The 19,603-nt window shown below is 48.4% G+C and overlaps 1 protein-coding gene across 1 annotated transcript in view; it reads left to right on the top strand.

Annotated features, from left to right (window-relative positions):
- Window positions 1–19,603, top strand: part of NUP210L (nucleoporin 210 like) — a 54,755-nt gene that overhangs the window by 11,852 nt on the left and 23,300 nt on the right. Inside the window, exons 12-24 of the mRNA XM_083715479.1 lie at window positions 1,938–2,093; window positions 3,131–3,329; window positions 4,196–4,341; window positions 5,186–5,407; window positions 6,554–6,727; window positions 7,914–8,106; window positions 10,349–10,437; window positions 13,453–13,557; window positions 13,785–13,886; window positions 14,717–14,845; window positions 17,329–17,456; window positions 18,537–18,669; window positions 19,034–19,096. Of these exons, the coding sequence (XP_083571605.1) occupies window positions 1,938–2,093; window positions 3,131–3,329; window positions 4,196–4,341; window positions 5,186–5,407; window positions 6,554–6,727; window positions 7,914–8,106; window positions 10,349–10,437; window positions 13,453–13,557; window positions 13,785–13,886; window positions 14,717–14,845; window positions 17,329–17,456; window positions 18,537–18,669; window positions 19,034–19,096 (1,839 nt within the window). The remainder of the gene's footprint in view (window positions 1–1,937; window positions 2,094–3,130; window positions 3,330–4,195; window positions 4,342–5,185; window positions 5,408–6,553; window positions 6,728–7,913; window positions 8,107–10,348; window positions 10,438–13,452; window positions 13,558–13,784; window positions 13,887–14,716; window positions 14,846–17,328; window positions 17,457–18,536; window positions 18,670–19,033; window positions 19,097–19,603) is intronic.

Below are 19,603 nucleotides of genomic sequence, written 5' to 3'. Positions count from 1 at the left end.
GCTTCCCCAGCCACTCTGGGCGGCTTCCAAAAAAATATTAAAATACCATAATACATCAAACATTAAAAGCTTCCCTAAACAGAGCTGCCTTCAGATGTCTTCTAAAAGTCTGGTAGTTGTTGTTCTCTTTGACATCTGGTTGGAGGGCTTTCCACAGGGCTGGTGCCACTACCGAGAAGGCCTTCTGCCTGGTTCCCTGTAACTTGGCTTCTCGCAATGAGGGAACCGCCAGAAGGCCCTCGGTGCTGGACCTCAGTGTCTGGGTAGAACGATGGGGGTGGAGACGCTCCTTCAGATATACTGGACCGAGGCCGTTTAGGGCTTTAAAGGTCAGCACCAACACTTTGAATTGTGCTCGGAAATGTACTGGGAGCCTACTTTTGACCTACTTATGCCTTCGGAGCTTCCAGCGACAAAACCCTAAAGCAATGGGTTGTGTATGACAACAGAGCTTCCCTTCACTCTCCTCCTGAGCATCTAACACAACACAGAAGGGTTGTTAAGAGCCAAATGAAACATGATCATTTTGACAACGTCTGGTTCCCTCATATCAGCTGCGTAAACAGAAGTGAAGTCACTGTCAGATTTGCAGCCACTCACGCTTACTTATGGAGAGCCTGTGTCATGGATAGTTTGAAGCCTTGTTGATGCACTTAATGATTTGGTTATCTGACAGTGTCGCTACTCAGTTTTCCTTCTTATATGTGGCTGAGTACACTACAGGGTTTTTTTAAGAACGTAAGAACAGCCCTCTATCAAAATTATATCTTAACCTTTATTTGACACAAAGGAGAGAGAGCCTTCCCAGCTCTCACCTGGGAACTTCCCTTTCTTCCCCCAGTTTCCCACCCTGGGAGATCCCACCCAGGGATTTTTCCTTTCAATTGTTTTCCTAATGATCCATAGCGTGGAATTTGCCTGTTTCAAGGCAGCTGCACACCTGGTCGACATCTTCATTGAGCTATCCATTACAACCCCAAGGTCTCGTTCCTGTTCGCTCACTTCCAGTTCAGACCCCATGAGCATATATGTGAAATTCACAGTTGGGTACCTGCAGCAGAGATCGTAGAAATTTTGCCTGAAAGCCATCTAGCTTTGGCAGGTCCCCTTGCTTTGAACTCATTACCTCCGTCTAAGGAAAGTTGCTCACGTCCTCAGATGCATTAACTAAACGTAAGCAAGAGTCCCATATAGCTCATGTCCCCTTCCCTATCTCCTGTAAGAGGGGCATCTAACCTGTTGCTAGATTCCAGTGGCCGCTGCCACCACCCGTGTAATACACCAAAGTGTATTGCTTTGTAACGATTTGTTGGGTCTCTGGACCATAATAAAGATTGTTGTATATGTGAAATTCACGTATTTTTGCCCCAACGTACATCACTTTACGCTTGTTTACTTACATTGAATTGCATTTGCCACTTTACCACCCATTCACTTCGTTTGGAGAGGTCCTTTTCATCAATGTCCTTTTATTATAAAACATTCTACCAAAAAATTAAAAATTAAACAGGCCACCCGGAAGCAACCCATGAGAATCTCTGCTAATACCAAATGGAATAAAAGTGTTAGCCTCTCTGTCTACAAGAGGAGGCTGGTGGAAAAGACACCCTGACATCCCGCTGAGGAAGACCTACTGCAGAAAACATAGATGACCACCTGACCTCCCTAGCAGAAGGGACCTGAGGTTGGGCCTCCTCACTAGTTGAGGCCACTGCTACATTGAGTTTTCTATTCCTGCAGTCCCCTTCCATTGGCCACGTGAGTCCATGCTTGTATTTTCACCAATGGAGGCCACTGTTTCTGATCCAGGGACACATGTTCTCTCCAACACTCTGGTGGAGAACATCATCATCTTACTCTGGTCCGGGGGTGCAGGCTTAACTGTGCATTTTGTATCTCCCCCCCCCCTTTGCTTCTGCTCTCCCAACTGTTCACAGGTGGAGGGAGGCAGCAGTAACTTCACGTGGACCTCTTCCAATCAGACCGTGGCCACCGTCACGGTGAAAGGGGTGGTCACAGCCGGGCTGGTTGAGGGCCAAACCGCCGTGCAAGCCAGAGATGTGCAGAACCCTTTCCACTTTGGGGAAATACAGGCAAGTCTTTCTGCAGCATTGGCGCAAGTCAAATTGCTTGCTGGGTCAAAACCCCACCCTACAGGCTTCAAACTCAGTCTGAAGAGAGGCCTTGGGGCGTTCTGAATCCCTAGAGAGCTGATTCTTCCTTCCTAGGTGCTCTTTGTTGTTGTTGTTGTTGTTGTTGTTGTTGTTTTAATAACTCTTTAAATCAAAATTAAAACAAAACATACAGTGGTACCTCGCAAGACGAACGCCTCGCAAGACGAAAAACTCGCAAGACGAAAGAGTTTTTCGTTTTTTGAGTTGCTTCGCAAGACGGATTTCCCTATGGGCTTGCTTCGCAAGACGGAAACGTCTTCCAAGTTTGTTTCCTTTGTCTTGCAAGTTTGTTTCCTTTTTCTTTAAACCGTGCATTCACTTCGAGGAGCAACTCATAGCACGCGGTGTGGTAGCCTTTTTTGAGGTTTTTGAAGACTTGTGATTTTTGAAGCTTTTCCAAAGTCCGTGCTTTGCAAGACGAAAAAATCGCAAGACGAAAAAACTTGCGGAACGAATTAATTTCATCTTGCGAGGCACCACTGTATTATCCAGAAACATCATCATCCTTATTTCCCCCCCATTTTTCCTCCCTCCCCCCACAGAACCCCCCCACCCCGACTTCCCTCAGTTCCAGACTTTGATTTCTCTAAAAATGCTGTTTTCTGCATGTTACACAGTTGTATGGATCCTCAAACTGTTTAGCTGATTATTATCAATAAAAAGTTTGTGAATGTTTATTCAAAACCAGCCAAGGAGTCCAGTTCGCTTTGTTGTGCCTTCAAATACTTTGTAAAGGGTTCCCATTCACCTTTAAAGTCACAGTTATCCTTGTCCCGTAGCTTGTATGTCAGTTTTGCCAGTTCTGCGTAGTGCACCAATTTTTCTTGCCGTGATTCTTTAGTTGGGGTTTCTTCAGTCTTCCATCCTTGTGCTGTTAAAACTCTCGCGGCCGTTGTTGTGTACATGAAGATGTTTTCATGCGCTCTTTGACTCTATCCCCCCTGCCCCCCACTCAGGTGTATGTGCTCAAGCTCTCAAAGATGGAGTTCTTGCCGTTCCATGCAGACACTGAGATTGGACAGACCTTGGAAGTCCCACTCAGGATGTACCACATGGAGAAAGAGACGGGGGAGACCATCGTTTTCACGGACTGCTCACTCTTACCCCTGGACGTTGGCATGGATAAGCAAGGAGTGTTTGCCCTGGATGAAGCAGGTAAGAGGACCGCTCTCTTCACTTGCTCCCTAACATAAATGGGCAGCTGGTCCTCTCCTGGCCTCCTGTTTTAGGCCTCATCTTCACTAGGCGTTTAAAGCAGTACTGCGCCACGTTAAACGGTCATGGCTTCCCCCAAAGAATCCTGGGAGCCTGTGCCATTGTGTGGGTGGGGCCACAGGGGCAGTTGCCGTGGGTGCAAAATTCTTAAGGGTGCAAAATTTCAAAAGAAAAAGAAAGTAATGAAATCCACTCTCGACTCCGAGTATATTTCACTGAAATATACTCGGAGTTGAGAGTGGATTTCATGCTCTTTCTTCAGCTCATAGTGGTGAGGAGGAATGGAAGTTCCCCCAGAATGTCTGCTTTATATACATTATTTACACAATGGGCCACACGTGATTGGCTAATTCCAGGATTCTCCTGTAGGCCAATCAGGTTGCGGATTCACTTCCACCTGGAGCTGGATTGGATGGCTCCTGTGGACCAATCAAGACTGCTGCATTCTGGGTCCTATTGTTCTAGGACCAATCAGACTGCTGCATTTTGGATCCTGTTCAACTCAGTACATAACACCTAATAATAAATGAAAAATATCACGCCCTCCCCCTCACACATATCCCAGTGTTTGCATGGGCAGACTGAGGAGCAGATTCCGGGGACGGTTGTTTGCTAGGGTGGCCTCAGCACGGGCTTTAGAAGGACACCCGCTCTCAACCAGTGCCCCATTGTGCTCTCCACCGTACTCCACAGTCACGGGGCACTGCAATTGCCACCTGGGTGAGTTGCCGAGCTCCTTCGTTGCAGTTCTAAGTTGGTTGACAGATCAATCGCTCTTCCTGTGCAGTTGTGCTCTTGTTTGTTAGGTAAGCAGAAAGCTGGGCCACAGTTTTGCTCCACCATCCATCTAGCAGCCAAGTCTCTCGGCCACACACTGGTGACAGCCAGCGCCACCATCTACGAGGAGTATTTTGACACGAGTGCCACCTTTGCTGCTTATGAACCGCTCAAGGTGAGGAGGCGCCAACTCTATGGTAGTAGTGGGCGGAGGGTGGTGCTACACCCTCCATCGTTCTGCCCGGACACTGAGGTCCAGCGCCGAGGGCCTTCTGGCGGTTCCCTCGTTGCGAGATGCCAAGTTACAGGGAACCAGGCAGAGGGCCTTCTCGGTAGTGGCACCGGCCCTGTGGAACACTCTCCCATCAGATGTCAAAGAGAAAAATAACTACCAAACTTTTAGAAGACATCTGAAGGCAGCCCTGTTTAGGGAAGCTTTTAATGTTTAATAGGTTATTGTATTTTAGTGTTTTGTTGGTAGCCGCCCAGAGTGGCTGGGGAAACGCAGCCAGATGGGTGGGGTATAAATAAATTATTATTCGTGGGGTATAAATAAATTATTATTATTATTATTACTACTACTACTATTACAGTTTATTTCTGTTCTCTCTTTTGAATTCCTTTTGCGTTGTTGAGGGAAGGGCCACAGCTCAGGGATAGAGCATTTGCTTTTCTTGCAGAAGGTCCTAGATTATGATCCCCGGCAGCAGCACCTCCAGGTCGGGCAAGGTCTCTCCCCTGCCTGAAACCCTGCAAAGCTACTGCCAGTCAGTGTGTAGACAATACTGAGCTAAATGGTCTAGTTCAGAATAAAACAGAGTCCTTCATTTTGATGTTCTTTGTCTGCAACCTTGATCTATCATCTTACTAGTTTCCCGGGAACTAGGGGTGAGAATGGTGGTTAGAAAGCACAGACCTCCCTATTGGAAGAATTACAGGTGGGGAACCGAGGGTGGGTGGGTCCTTGGGTCAATTCTTTGCAGGCCAAGGCAGTGTTAACTCCTTTATATAACGACTAGGCTGTGAACCCCGTGGAGGTGGCTTTGGTGACCTGGCATTCCGTGAAGGAGATGGTGTTCGAGGGAGGGCCCAGCCCATGGGTGTTGGAGCCATCCCGCTTCTTCTTGGAGCTCAGAGTGGAGCACAAGGACAAAGTCCAGGTGATGGAGGTTCGTTTGCCAGCCAAGAGGAAGCAAAACCAGTACATTTATCGGATCACATGCCTGGAGCTGGGGGAACAGGTAGGAGAAAGGTGTGTGCGTATTCTCTCCCCTCCGCCGCCCAAGACGTTAACAGGCAGCTAGATTGGTGATTGGGTGCAGCTGCCGAGACCACATAACACTGGTCTTGAAAGACCTACATTGGCTCCCAGTACGTTTCCGAGCACAATTCAAAGTGTTGGTGCTGACCTTTAAAGCCCTAAACGGCCTCGGTCCTGTATACCTGAAGGAGCGTCTCCACCCCCATCGTTCTACCCGGACACTGAGGTCCAGCATCGAGGGCCTTCTGGCGGTTCCCTCACTGGGAGAAGCCAAGTTGCGGGGAACCAGGCAGAGGGCCTTCTCGGTAGTGGCACCCACCCTGTGGAACACCCTCCCACCAGATGTCAAAGAGAACAACAACTACCAGACTTTTAGAAGACATCAGAAGGCAGCCCTGTTTAGGGAAGCTTTTAGTGTTTCATGTATTACAGTATTTTAATATTTTTTGGAAGCCCCCAGAGTGGCTGGGGAAGCCCAGCCAGATGGGCGGGGTATAAATAATAAATTGTTGTTGTTGTTGTTGTTGTTGTTGTTGTTGTTATGAAACGTAATGGCCGATAAGGAAAGGCACAGCCTCCATAGCGCTGGTGCGTCTTACAGAAAACAGCGCTATGATAGCTTAATATCATAGATATTAATATCATAGACAGAGAGCCAGTGTGGTGTAGTGGTTAAGAGCGGTAGTCTCGTAATCTGGTGAACCGGGTTCGCTTCCCCGCTCCCCCACATGCAGCTGCTGGGTGACCTTGGGCCAGTCACACTTCTCTGAAGTCTCTCAGCCCCACTCACCTCACAGAGTGTTTGTTGTGGGGGAGGAAGGGAAAGGAGAATGTTAGCCGCTTTGAGACTCCTGAAGGGGAGTGAAAGGCGGGATATCAAATCCAAATTCTTCTTCTTCTTCTTAATCTGTGCTTGGCTTATTCTTCCTTCCAGCTGTGTGCACCGTCCACAGTGATGCCCCCTTTCCAGATTCAGTAGTTAGGAGATTTCAGCGTTTGTCTGTCTTAGTCTAACACTTTAAACTGACCCCGTCCAAAGGCTCTGGTTACATCTAAACTTTATGCTTGGCTACATTTGCAAAGCCTGCTGGCTGACAACCTCTCTTCCTGTGCTACTTCCCCAAAGGTGTTTACGTTCCAGGTGGGCAATCATCCAGGCGTGCTAAACCCCAGTCCTGCTGTGGAGATGGTCCAGTTGAGGTTCATTTGTGCCCACCCTGCCAGCATGGCCGTGACACCTGTGTATAAGCTGGCAGCTGGCACTCCGCCTTGCCCTTTGCCTCAGCACCACAAGCAGCTGGTAAGTGTTCCGGGAAAAGCTGGAAGCGCCACTGAAGCGCCTCAATGCGCTCTGTTTTTTGGGGGGGGGGGGAATCTTGGGGGGATGTTGGACAGTCTTTTTTTGGTTTTTTGCCAGAAATTGGGCTCAGAAAGTTTGTACAGTGGTATCTCGGGTTACATACGCTTCAGGTTACATACGCTTCAGGTTACAGACTCCGCTAACCCAGAAATAGTGCTTCAGGTTAAGAACTTTGCTTCAGGATGAGAACAGAAATTGTGCTCCGGTGGCGCGGCAGCAGCAGGAGGCCCCATTAGCTAAAGTGGTGCTTCAGGTTAAGAACAGTTTCAGGTTAAGTACAGACCTCTGGAACGAATTAAGTACTTAACCTGAGGTACCGCTGTATAGCTGCAAGGAAAGTCCTTGAAGGGAAAATAGATAGATAGATAGATAGATAGATAAACAGACTTTAAGCAGTCCTTTTTCTGGGAGCACTCAAGGGTATGCAGTAGCAGCACCACTTTTCCTAGAAGAAAAGCTCTGGATTTTAATATATATCTTTTAAATACAGTTGTACGTTGGATCTTGAACACCTTGTGACTCGAATGTTTTGGCTCCTGAATGGCGCAAACCCAGAAGTGAGGGTTCTGGTTTGCAAATGTTTTTTGGAAGCTAGATGTATAACACGGATTCCGCGGCTTCTGATTGAGTGCAGGAAGCTCCTGCAGCCAATCGGAAGCTGCGCCTTGGTTTTTGAATGTTTTCGGAAGTCAAACGGACTTCCGGAACGGTTTCCGTTTGAGAACCAAGGTACGACAGTATATTAATATTTTGTTGGGAGCCACTCAGAGCGGCTGGGACAACCCAGTCAGATGGGTGACATAGAATTTATTATTATTATTATTATTATTATTATTATTATTATTATTATTATTATTATTTGCTGCCGGCCATTGTTATCAGGGTTTATCTTTCTTTAGTAGACCAAAGCTTTTAAAACAGAATCAGTCTAACGGACCAATCAGTTAAACATGGTATGTAATCTTCCAAGGTGTCATCATCGGTACCTTTCACGTTCTGCTGCCCTTGCTTTGCAGGGCTTCTGTGCTTTGGCACCGTAGATCACGAAGATGTGGTCCTTTCCCAGGTGCATCTCGCACACCGTTAAATGCAGCCTGCCTCCGGTGTCTTTTGGGATGCCTTGCAGGTCCCCGTGTCCAGTTTGAGGAACACCGTTTTGGAGCTAGCTCTCTTCGACCAGCACCGGCGGAAGTTCGATAACTTCACCTCCCTAATCCTGGAATGGATATCAGCCAATCAAAGCCTCGCTCACTTCGCTCTACCAAGGTCCATGCAAATGGTACCGAAGGATGATGGGACTGGACAGACCAGGCTCCACGGTACGGCTCGGCGTTGCGCTTCAGCAGAGAAACCAGTGGCTACTAATCAGAATGCCTATGTTCTTCCTCCACTCCCAGAAGCAGTAATACGCCTCCGAAATAATACCTGTTGCTGGGAGTTGTGCATGGGGAGAGTGGTGGTGTCCTTGAAGTCCTGCTTGCGGGTTTCTCATTGGGGCATCTGGTTAGCGACTGTGAGAACTGGTGCTGGATTAGAGGGGCCATTGCTTTGATCCAGCAGGCTCTTCTTATGTTCCCAGGCCCTTTAATGAGGAGACCATCCAAGCCCCTGTAGCTAGAACTGCCACAAACAGTGCTTTTTTATTATCTCAGTCCTGCTTCCGCCGCGCAATTTGGAAACCACAGGAAAGGAGACTTTCTGTTATTCTCACACCTTGCTTGCTGGTTTCCCGCCTGGACATCTGGTTGGCTGCTGTGAGAACAGGATGCCAGATTAGATGAGCCACTGGCCTGAGCCACAGGGCTTTTTAAAATGGGTTATTAATTACCGTATTTTTCACTCTATAGGACGCACTTTTTCCCCTCCAAAAATTAAAGGGAAATGTGTGTGCGTCCTATGGAGCGAATGCAGGCTCCTTGGCTTCAGCGATAGCAATGCGAAGCCTCCGAAGTGCAGTGGGAGCACTCCCTCCGCGCTCTGGAGGCTTCGCGTTGCTTTCGCAGAAGCCTGGAGAGCGAGAAGGGTCAGTGCACACTGACCCCTCTCGCTCTCCAGGCTTCAGGGATAGCCGCCTGAAGCCTTCGGAGCGCAGCGTGAGTTTCCGCTGCGCTCCGCAGGCTTCAGGTTCTTTTTGCTGAAGCCGGGAGAGCAAGACTCTCCTGGCTTCAGCAGAGAGGGAGAGCTGTGCAGCGCCCCTTCAGCCAAGCAGGACGAGGAATGGAAGGGGCTCCGTTTCTCCTGCCGCTTCGCTGAAGGGGCGCTGAGCAGAGAGGGGAAGATTTTTTTTTTCTTATTCTCCCCCTCTAAAACAAGGTGCGTCCTATGGTCGGGTGCGTCCTATAGAGCAAAAAATACGTTTTGTGTATTGCACTTACGTCACACCTTTTTCTTCAAGGAGCTCAAGGTGGCCTTGCATGGTTTCCCCCCATTGCTTTTCTTGAGCCAGTGTGGTGTAGTAGTTAAGAGCGGCGGACTCGTAATCTGGTGAAAAGGGTTTGATTCCCTGCTCCTCCACATGCAGCTGCTGGGTGACCTTGGGCCAGTCACACTTCTTTGAAGTCTCTCAGCCTCATTCACCTCACAGAGTGTTTGTTGTGGGGGAGGAAGGGAAAGGAGAATGTTAGCCGCTTTGAGACTCCTTAGGCTAGTGATAAAGCGGGATATCAAATTCAAACCCCTCTTCTTCTTCTTCTTCTTCTTCTTCTTCTTCTTCTTCTAGAAAAAAAGGTGCCGGTACTCACCATTTAGCAGTAGTTACTCCCCAAAACAACAACCCTGTAGGGTAGGTTTGGCTGAGGGGCAGTGAGCTTCATGGCCAAGTCGGGATTTGAACCCTGGACTTTCATGTCTTAATCCAGCATTCTAACCTCTACAATACACAGTAGCACTATCTCAGCTGCAGAAGCATTTGTCCTGCTGCAGCTTACTGGGATGAAGTGGGGAGGTTGGCATGGTGCAAACACATCGGCAGGTGTGCTGGATTGGCTCCATGGGTGTGTTTGCACCACACTGGCCTCCCTGCCACTTCTCTCCTCTCCCTCACAGTAAGCAACAGCGTCCCAACTGCCAGGATGTTAATGTTGTTATGAGCCAGTGTGGTGTAGTGGTTAAGAGCGATGGACTCATAATCTGGTGAACCAGGTTCGCTTCCCCGCTCCTCCGCATGCAGCTGCCAGGTGACCTTAGGCTATTCACACTTCTCTCTGAAGTCTCTCAGGCTCACTCACCTCACAGAGTGTTTGTTGTGGGGGAGGAAGGGAAAGGAGAATGTTAGCCGCTTTGAGACTCCTTCGGGTAGTGATAAAGCGGGATATCAAATCCAAACTCTTCTTCTTCTTCTTGTGGCTCCGCCCCGCCTGGCAAGTCCCCTTCTGCTCATCCCTGTAATTTTTTAAAAAATAAAACTTACTGTATCTCACGTGCAAGAATGCAGTCTCCCTCACACCTCCCTTCCTGTGTAAGAATGGCAATTTTAAAATACATTTGTTTCAATTTCTGCTTCCTTTTCTTTCCCTCCCTCCCTCCCTCCCGATGCCGTGTCTGCATCTGTTTTGGTCCCAGGACACCAGCTCCTTGAGGTGCGGCAGATCAAAGGGACGGTGTTGATCTCCGTCAACTTTGTGAAATATTCCGAGAGAGGGAGCCCAAGAGTGAGTGGAGGGGAAGATTGTTCCATGGAGAGGGCGTTGTTGTGCTCGGGTCCTTGCTTGGAGGTTTTTAAGCAGAGGTTGGGTGACCATCTACCCTGGGTGCTTTAGCAGAGATTCCTACACTGCAGGGAGGTTGAACTAGGTGACAATCAGGGTCCCTTCCAACTATACAATTCTATAAGCATGGTATACATATGTAAGAACTGCACTGGCTGTCTGTTTCCTACAAGGCCAAGTTCAGGGTGTTACTGATACAGTGGAACCTCAGCTTTTGAACGTAATCTGTTCCGGAAGACCGTTCGACTTCCGAAAATGTTCGAAAACCGAAAACTGAAAGCGGAAGCTTCAATACAATAGGGAAACTCAGAACGGAAGCCGCCTATCACGTTCGGCTTCCAAAAATCATTCTAAAACCGGAGCTACTTCTGGGTTTTCGGTGTTCGGGAGCAGAAATGTATGACATTGGAGGTGTTCGACAACCAAGGCTCCACTGTAGTATATAAAGCCCTTAACAATTTACCTATCAGATCACCCTTCCCCATCTATGCCCACTTAACTGCTCTAATTTGCAAACAGGCACTGTTACAGATGCCATGTATTATTATTATTATTATTATTATTATTATTATTATTATTATTATTATTATTATTATTCCCTGACAGGAACTCAAGGCAGCTTATAGAAAAAAATTGCCTGGTCTGGTCTTGAAAACAGCAAAAAGCCATGGAAGCAGGGGATCAGGGGCCATAGAGTGCCAACGCCCCAGTCAAGACCAGAAAAGAAACAATTGCCCTCTCCCACATCTCGCAATACGATTGTTTCGTCAGAACCACACACCCCCTCAAAAAAAACACCTGAGTTTCCCTGAGAAAGGAGAGAACACCTTACTGCCTAAGCTTCTCAAGACATTTTGCAATGGAAAAGGGAGAAAACTGCACCTGGGCTCTCTATCCTATCAGCTTTGGCGCCATGAGAAGGGATACCTAACGTGCCAGATTAGCTGCCCCATCTGAGTCCCCCTGGGTTGCAAGTATGTGTAGGGGAGGTAGGCACCAGAACTCATCCAGTATCACATGCAGTTAGTTACCTGCTGCTAGATTTCATAAATACTTGTGATACCTGTCCCACATTTGTAAGAAATTTATCTTTTAGTGCAGCAGCACTCAAACTTTGGAACTCCCTGCCTCTTGACATCAATCAGGCACCTTCACTGTGCTCTTCCCCAGTGGCTGCTCAAAACACTTTTGTTTAGGCAAGCTTACCCAGAACGTAGCGCTGTGGGTTAAACCGCAGAGCCTAGGGCTTGCCGATCAGAAGCTCGGCGGTTCGATCCCCGCAACGGGGTGAGCTCCCGTTGTTTGGTCCCAGCTCCTGCCAACCTAGCAGTTCAAAAGCACATCAAATGCAACTAGATAAATAGGTACTGCTCTGGCAGGAAGGTAAACGGCGTTTCTGTGCGCTGCTCTGGTTCTCCAGAAGCGGCTTAGTCCTGCTGGCCACATGACCCGGAAGCTGTACGCCGGCTCCCTCGGCCTGTAAAGCGAGATGAACGCCGCAACCCCAGAGTCGTCCACGATTAGACCTAATGGTCAGGGGTCCCTTTACCTTTACCCAGAACGTTGACATGTGTTTTAATGAGGTTTTAAGCTTATTGTTCATTTTTATTGTTTTTGAAGGTTTTAAATGGTTTTTAGCACACCCACCCACCAATAATGTTGTCGTTCTATTCTTTTTTGTAAATCCCTCTTGAGCTTTTCCCCTACCGTCGAGTGGCATAGGAATTTCATTAAATAAATAAATGCAAAATGGTGTCGAGAAAGTGGGCAGAGAGGTGTTTTTTCTCCTTCATTGTACCCAAAAACCTGGGATCATCCAATGAAGCTGACCATTGGGATATTTAGGAGAGACAAAAAGGGACGCCGCGAGGCGGTCAGCTTAAAGCGGCTTTAGAAGGGGCTTAGATCCACGGAGGATAAGACGTATCAGTGGCTCCTAATCAGTATGGCAGTATTACCTCTAGTATCAGAGGCCTCTGAAGACCGGGGGCTATGTCTTGCTCACGGGATTCCCATCCACCTCTGGCTGGGCCATGGGGAGAGCAGTGTGCTGGACTCAATAGGCCATTGGGTCTGTCCCAGCAGGGCTTTTCATAATAATAATAATAATAATAATAATAATAATAATAATAATAATTTATTATTTATACCCCGCCCAGCCACTCTGGGCGGCTCCCAATCAAGTGTTAAAAACAATACAGCGTTACATATTAAAAACTTCCCTGAACAGGGCTGCCTTAAGATGTCTTCTGAATGTCTGGTAGTTGTTTATCTCTTTGACATCTGATGGGAGGGCATCCCACAGGGCGGGCACCCCTACCGAGAAGGCCCTCTGCCTGGTTCCCTGTAGCCTCACTTCTCGCAATGAGGGAACCGCCAGAAGGCCCTCGGCGCTGGATCTCAGTGTCCGGGCTGGACGATGGGGGTGGAGACGCTCCTTCAGGTATACAGGACCGAGGCCGTTTAGGGCTTGAAAGGTCAGCACCAACACTTTGAATTGTGCTTGGAAACGTACTGGGAGCCAATGCAGATCTCTCAGAACCGGTGTTATGTGGTCCCGGCGGCCACTCCCAGTCACTAGTCTAGCTGCCGCATTCTGGATTAATTGCAGCTTCCGGGTCACCTTCAAAGGTAGCCCCACGTAGAGCGCGTTGCAGTAGTCCAAGTGGGAGATAACTAGAGCATGCACCACTCTGGCGAGACAGTCCGCGGCCAGGTAGGGTCTTAGCCTGCGTACCCGGTGGAGCTGGTAGACAGCTGCCCTGGACACAGAGTTAACCTGCACCTCCATGGACAGCTGTGAGTCCAAAATGACTCCCAGGCTGCGCCTTGGTTGTTCCTGGGTGTGCACAGATCTGTTTCCTGCAGGAAAAGAAAAAGGGCACAGGTTTCCTTGGCGTTGGCCTGCCTTCTGCGGAAACACCCCGAGGCAGCATTTCTTGCCCTTTCTGCACACAGGAGGTCTCTAACTCCCCTGCCTCTGCCGCCGTGGAACTCATGCTGGTCGAGGACGTGACTGTGGTTCCGGATAACATCACCGTGTACAACCATCCCGATGTCAAGGTAGGGGCCAAGGAGCCGGGTGTGGGTCAGGTGGTGAGGAACCCTGCTCAGACCAGGGGCTCTTCGTGGAGGATTTTGGCAGAGGCAAAATGGAGCAACGGTGGCAACTCTGACCTTTGAGTAAAACAGAGCAGTCCCAGGTAAGCCAGTGCTCTGTGTGGCAACATTGAAAGAGTGGTTTTGTGGTCCTGGTGTGGATATTCCCCCCCCCCTTCTGCTTTGCCTAGGAAGTGTTTGCGCTGGTGGAAGGGTCCGGTTACTTCCTTGTCAACAGCAGTGCACAGGAGATGGTGAACATCACTTACCTGGAAACAGAGAGCGCCATACAGGTGAGTGTCAAAGTGTGTTGCTCTGTGAGCCTTTATGAGGAGAGAAAGCTAGGGCTTCAGGATCTCCTGCCAGCTATTCTTCCCCTTCTCTTAATTTGATAATATATAGGTTCATCTTCCATATTATTGCTGTTGTTAATTATTTTTCTTCTTATTACTATTACGTTGTGAACTGCCCTGACATCTATGGATGAAGGGCGGTATACAGATTGAATAAACAAACCAAAAATAGTAAATATTATTAGGCAAGCCTACCCAGGCATATGCTTTCATTGTGTATACTTGTATTTACATCTTACCCATCGTATCAGTTGTTGCTTTTGAACGATAAATATTTTACACTGTTTTGTGTAATCTACTTAGACAGCTTTCTTTCTTTCTTTCTTTCTTTCTTTCTTTCTTTCTTTCTTTCTTTCTTTCTTTCTCCCCTTCCCCTTCCCCTTCCCCTTCCCTTCCCCTTCCCCTTCCCTTTCCCTTTTCCTTTTCCTTTTCCTTTTCCTTTTGGTTTAAGCAGTCTATATATTTTGCAAAGCAAAGTATTAACCCTGTTCTCCAGCCGAAAAATAGCTCTCGGGGGACTTGCAAGCATCAGTGGTAAGACAGCCTCAGGCTTCTGGTTTAAGAGACAAGACACAAAAGGAAAAGGGACTCGGAGGGAGGAGGCAAAAAGAAAAAATCCAGCTCAGGCACAATTTCTTACTTTACAGAGTTCCTGTAGTAACCAAATTTATTTCAAAAGCCAAAGGATCGGGGCCCTGCCATCTCATACAGCCTGACAAGTGATGTCGCCTTTACCCTGCGAGCGACTGCTCCTGTCACTTTCCTTGCAGGTGGTTCCTGTCCTTCCTGGCTCTTTGACCTTGGAGATCTACGACCTGTGCCTGGCCTTCCTGGGACCTGCTACAGCCTACCTTCGCATCTCCAATATGTACGAGTTGGAAGTGGATCTTGTTGATAAGGTATGGTGAGTATGCGTAAGCTGGCCGGAGGGGTGTCAGAGGGCGTGAGCGGCCGCTGGCTGCGTAGCCTGGATTTGCAGAGATTTGTGAGAGTGGGTTTCCCTTTGCACAGGGCCGCTACAAAGGGAACACATACATCACCTGGCAGATAGATAAGATAAGATAAAACTTTACAGTGGTACCTCGGGTTACATACGTTTCAGGTTACATACGCTTCAGGTTACAGACTCCGCTAACCCAGAAATAGTATCTTGGGTTAAGAACTTTGCTGCAGGATGAGAACAGAAATCGTGCTTTGGCGGCGCGGCAGCAGCAGGAGGCCCCATTAGCTAAAGTGGTGCCTCAGGTTATGAACAGTTTCAGGTTAAGAACGGACCTCTGGAACGAATTAAGTTCTTAACCCGAGGTACCACTGTATTCGCATGAGCCAATGGCCATAGCAACCGTAAAACATTACAGTATACGCAGAAAAGGAAATTTGATATAAGAGCACAATTTAAAGTCCTGAATCGGCAGTCAGTGAGTGGCCCTTATTCTGATTGCCCCAGCTACGAACCTAGCAACCTTTGCTGTTATCTGCTCATCACTTGGCAGTGGGACGGGTAGAAACCCTGTAGCCTTGGGGAGCGCGGTCCCTGTGCCACACGCACTGAATGTTACTTTGTCTGACTCCGCATCTCAGTCCTCTTGCTTTTCCGCTGGAGGGGGCTGGAGTCCCAACCAAATCTGGAGGGGCACTGGGGTATGTGTGAGAAGAACCGCGGCTCAGTGGTGGAGCATCGGCTTTGCACGCAGAGGGCCCCTGGTCCCATCCCAGTGGTATCTCCAGGTAGGGCTCTGCCTGAAACCCCTAGACAGCTACTGCCAGTCAGTCTACTGAGCTAGATGGACCAAGGGTCTAATGTGGACTAAGGGAGCTTCCGATGTGCCTGCTGTATGAAGAAGATAAGAAGGCCCCTGCTGGATCAGACCATCTTGGTCTCACAACAACCAACCAGATTCCAAATACAAGATGGGTGACACCTGGCTTGAGAGCAGTACATGTGAAAAGGATCTAGGAGTCTTGGTTGACCACAAACTTGACATGAGCCAACAGTGTGACGCGGCAGCTAAAAAAGCCAATGCAATTCTGGGCTGCATCAATAGGAGTATAGCATCTAGATCAAGGGAAGTAATAGTGCCACTCTATTCTGCTCTGGTCAGACCTCACCTGGAGTACTGTGTCCAGTTCTGGGCACCACAGTTCAAGAAGGACACTGACAAACTGGAACGTGTCCAGAGGAGGGCAACCAAAATGGTCAAAGGCCTGGAAACAATGCCTTATGAGGAACGGCTAAGGGAGCTGGGCATGTTTAGCCTGGAGAAGAGGAGGTGAAGGGGTGATATGATAGCCATGTTCAAATATATAAAAGGATGTCACATAGAGGAGGGAGAAAGGTTGTTTTTTGCTGCTCCAGAGAAGCGGACACGGAGCAATGGTTCCAAACTACAAGAAAGAAGATTCCACCTAAACATTAGGAAGAACTTCCTGGCAGTAAGAGCTGTTCGACAGTGGAATTTGCTGCCAAGGAGTGTGGTGGAGTCTCCTTCTTTGGAGGTCTTTAAGCAGAGGCTTGACAACCATATGTCAGGAGTGCTCTGATGGTGTTTCCTGCTTGGCAGGGGGTTGGACTTGATGGCCCTTGTGGTCTCTTCCAACTCTATGATTCTATGATTCTATGGAAAGCTCCCAGGCAGAATAATAATAATAATAATGAGCAGGTGGCACTGTGGGTTAAACCACCGAGCCTAGGACTTGCCGATCAGAAGGTCGGTGGTTCGAATCCCCGCAACGGTCCCTGCTCCTGCCTACCTAGCAGTTCGAAAGCACATAAAAGTGCAAGTAGATAAATAGGTACCACTCCGGCGGGAAGGTAAACGGCGTTTCCGTGCGCTGCTCTGGTTTGCCAGAAGCGGCTTAGTCATGCTGGCCACATGACCCGGAACTGTATGCCGGCTCCCTCGGCCAATAAAGCGAGATGAGCGCTTCAACCCCAGAGTCGGCCACGACTGGACCTAATGGTCAGGGGTCCCTTTACCTTTTTCTAATAATAATTTATTATTTATACCCTGCCCATTCCAGCAAAGTAGTACAGTAGTCTGTTAAACATTAAAAGCTTCCCTGAACAGGGCTGCCTTCAGATGTCTTCTAGACGTCTGGTAGTTGTTCTTCTCTTTGACATCTGGTGGGAGTGCATTCCACAGGGCGGGTGCCACTACCGAGAAGGCCCTCTGCCAAGCTCAAGAATCCAAGCGCAAGGGCCCTCTCCTGCATTTTCCAGCAACTGGTATTCAGAAGCATCGCTGCCTCCAACCACTGGAGGCAGAGCGTCGCCATCATGGCTAGTAACCCTCGACAGCCTTCTCCCCCATGAATTTATCTAATCCTCTCTCGAAGCCATCCAAGTTGAGTACATGCTGGAACCCTCTGCCTTCTTCCCCAGATTGAGGTCGGAAAATCGGTGCTGGTCTCCGTGCGCGTCCTGGGACATCACCGGTACCCCTTCCGGAGTAAATACTTTGTCTACATGCGGCTCCAGCTGAGGGCAGCCTCCCCTATTGTCACACTGACGTAAGTGCCCCGCGTCTCCTGTGCTTTGACTTCTGCTTCTTAAGAGGTCATCTTAAGAGGAGAGGTGTTCTCTTTCCCTGCTCTCACACTCCACCCAAACAGTTGAAACCCACAAAACTGTCAAAACTTGTCAAAACTGCAAGGGCCGTAGCTCAGTCTGCCTTTTTTAAAAGTTAAATCCCCAATGGCATCTCCCGGCCGGGCTGGGAACGTCCCCTGCCTGAAACCTTAGAGAGTCCCTGCCAATCATTGTAGGCAGTACAGTGGTACCTCGGGTTACAGATGCTTCAGGTTACAGACACTTCAGGTTACAGACTCCGCTAACCCAGAAATAGTACCTCGGGTTAAGAACTTTGCTTCAGGATGAGAACAGAAATCGTTCTTCGGCGGCACGGCAGCAGCGGGAGGCGCCATTAGCTAAAGTGGTGCTTCAGGTTAAGAACAGTTTCAGGTTCTTAGAATGGACCTCTGGAACAAATTAAGTTCTTAACCAGAGGTACCACTGTAGTAAGTGAGACAAACTGATTCCATATGTGGCATATTCCAATGTTCCTTTTTAATCCAGCTCTTTATTCAGAACTGTGAGGGATCTTACTTGATTTTTAGAAAGTCAGGCTAGGCATGTCTTCCGTCCGAAACTCCTGAGAACTGCTGCTGGCCTGTGTAGAAAACACTGCACTAGATGGAACAGGGGTCCTTTTAAAATCAGGTCATTATTCAAAGCCATGAGGTCTGGAATCTTGCTTTATTCTTTAAGAGAAGGAGCATAACTCAGATGCAGTGCAGAAGGTCCCAGGTTCGACCGCTGGTGTCTCTGGGATGGCTGTTGCACATTTGACAAGCCCTTCCCATGGCAGCCACACTGAAAATGGCAGAGCTGATCCCAGTCAGGGAAACACTTGTTGTCACGCAGCCGATCTTTCTTTTTTGTGAGCACCGTCATTTGTCTAGTGTCATGCCCAGGACAGTAGCTGTTCAGCAATGTGAAGATGGGTGCCAGAGACCAGCCTGAAAATCAGCATGGCCTGTCCTGGTGCCCAGGTTGGACAAAATGCAACCATACCAAAACTCTCCTTGCAGGCTAATGGAGGAAGTGGGTGACTATTCCGAAGTCTACGTCCTCCGAGCCATGGCTGTGGGGCAGACAAGTTTAGTGGCCGTGGCCTGGGACAAAATGGGAATCAAATTCACCTCGGCGCCTCGGAAAGTGGAGGTAAGGAATTGCAGCCGCTAGGCACACAGGAAAAACGGTTTGCAAAAAACGTCTCCTGTGGTTTTAGAACCAGAGGTGTTAAGAACTTCATGCGCAAGTTCTGTGAAATGTTCCTTTGGCTCTGACTGCAGATTTGAATGAAAAGATAATGGACTCTCTGGCACAACCTTCTCCCAGCCTGGTGCATTATAGTTGTTCTTGACTACAACTCCCAGTATCCCTGACCACTGGTCATCCTGGCTGAGGCTGATGGCAATTAAAGTTCAGCAACGACAGATTGGGGAAGGCTGGTCCTGTGTGTGTGTGTTTAAAGACAGCCTCAATTCCCACGTGGCCAAATTTGACTGCTGTTGTATTTTGCCAGGTCTTCCCACCATTCAAGCTCATCCCAGAGAAAATAACCCTCATTCCACACAACATGATGCAGGTAAGTTCAGAGTATCAGTTGGACGAAACCATCCAATTAGCTATCTCCCTCCCTCCCTCCCTCCCTCCCTCCCTCCCTTCCTTCCTTCCTTCTTTCCATGGCATAGTTTACCCTGAGATGAGTCACTGCGCCTACAGGACCATGTCAGTCAATACAATCCATGTTTCCACTGGAGGAGAGCAGATCCAGACCCCATCTGTACTATACATTTAAAGGAGTATTATACTCCTTAAAACAGCTCCTCAAAGCATTTTGGATATTGTGGTTTGTTAAGAGTGCTGAGAGTTGTTAGGAGACCTCCTGTTCTCCCTCACAGAGCTTCAATCCCCAGAGTTCCCTGAGTAAAGGGATTGTTTGGTACGTCACTCTAGAAATTGTAGCTCTAGGAGAGGAAGAGGGGAATCTGCTAACAACTTTTAGCACCCTTAACAAATGACAGTTCCCAGGATTTTTTTTTGAGTAAGCCATGGCTGTTTAAAGTACTGTGGTACTACTATAAATGTATAG

The sequence above is a fragment of the Podarcis gaigeae genome (assembly GCF_964106915.1).
Source record: "Podarcis gaigeae genome assembly, chromosome: 16".
Taxonomy (NCBI): domain Eukaryota; kingdom Metazoa; phylum Chordata; class Lepidosauria; order Squamata; family Lacertidae; genus Podarcis; species Podarcis gaigeae.
This window is presented reverse-complemented; position numbering and strand designations above follow the sequence as displayed.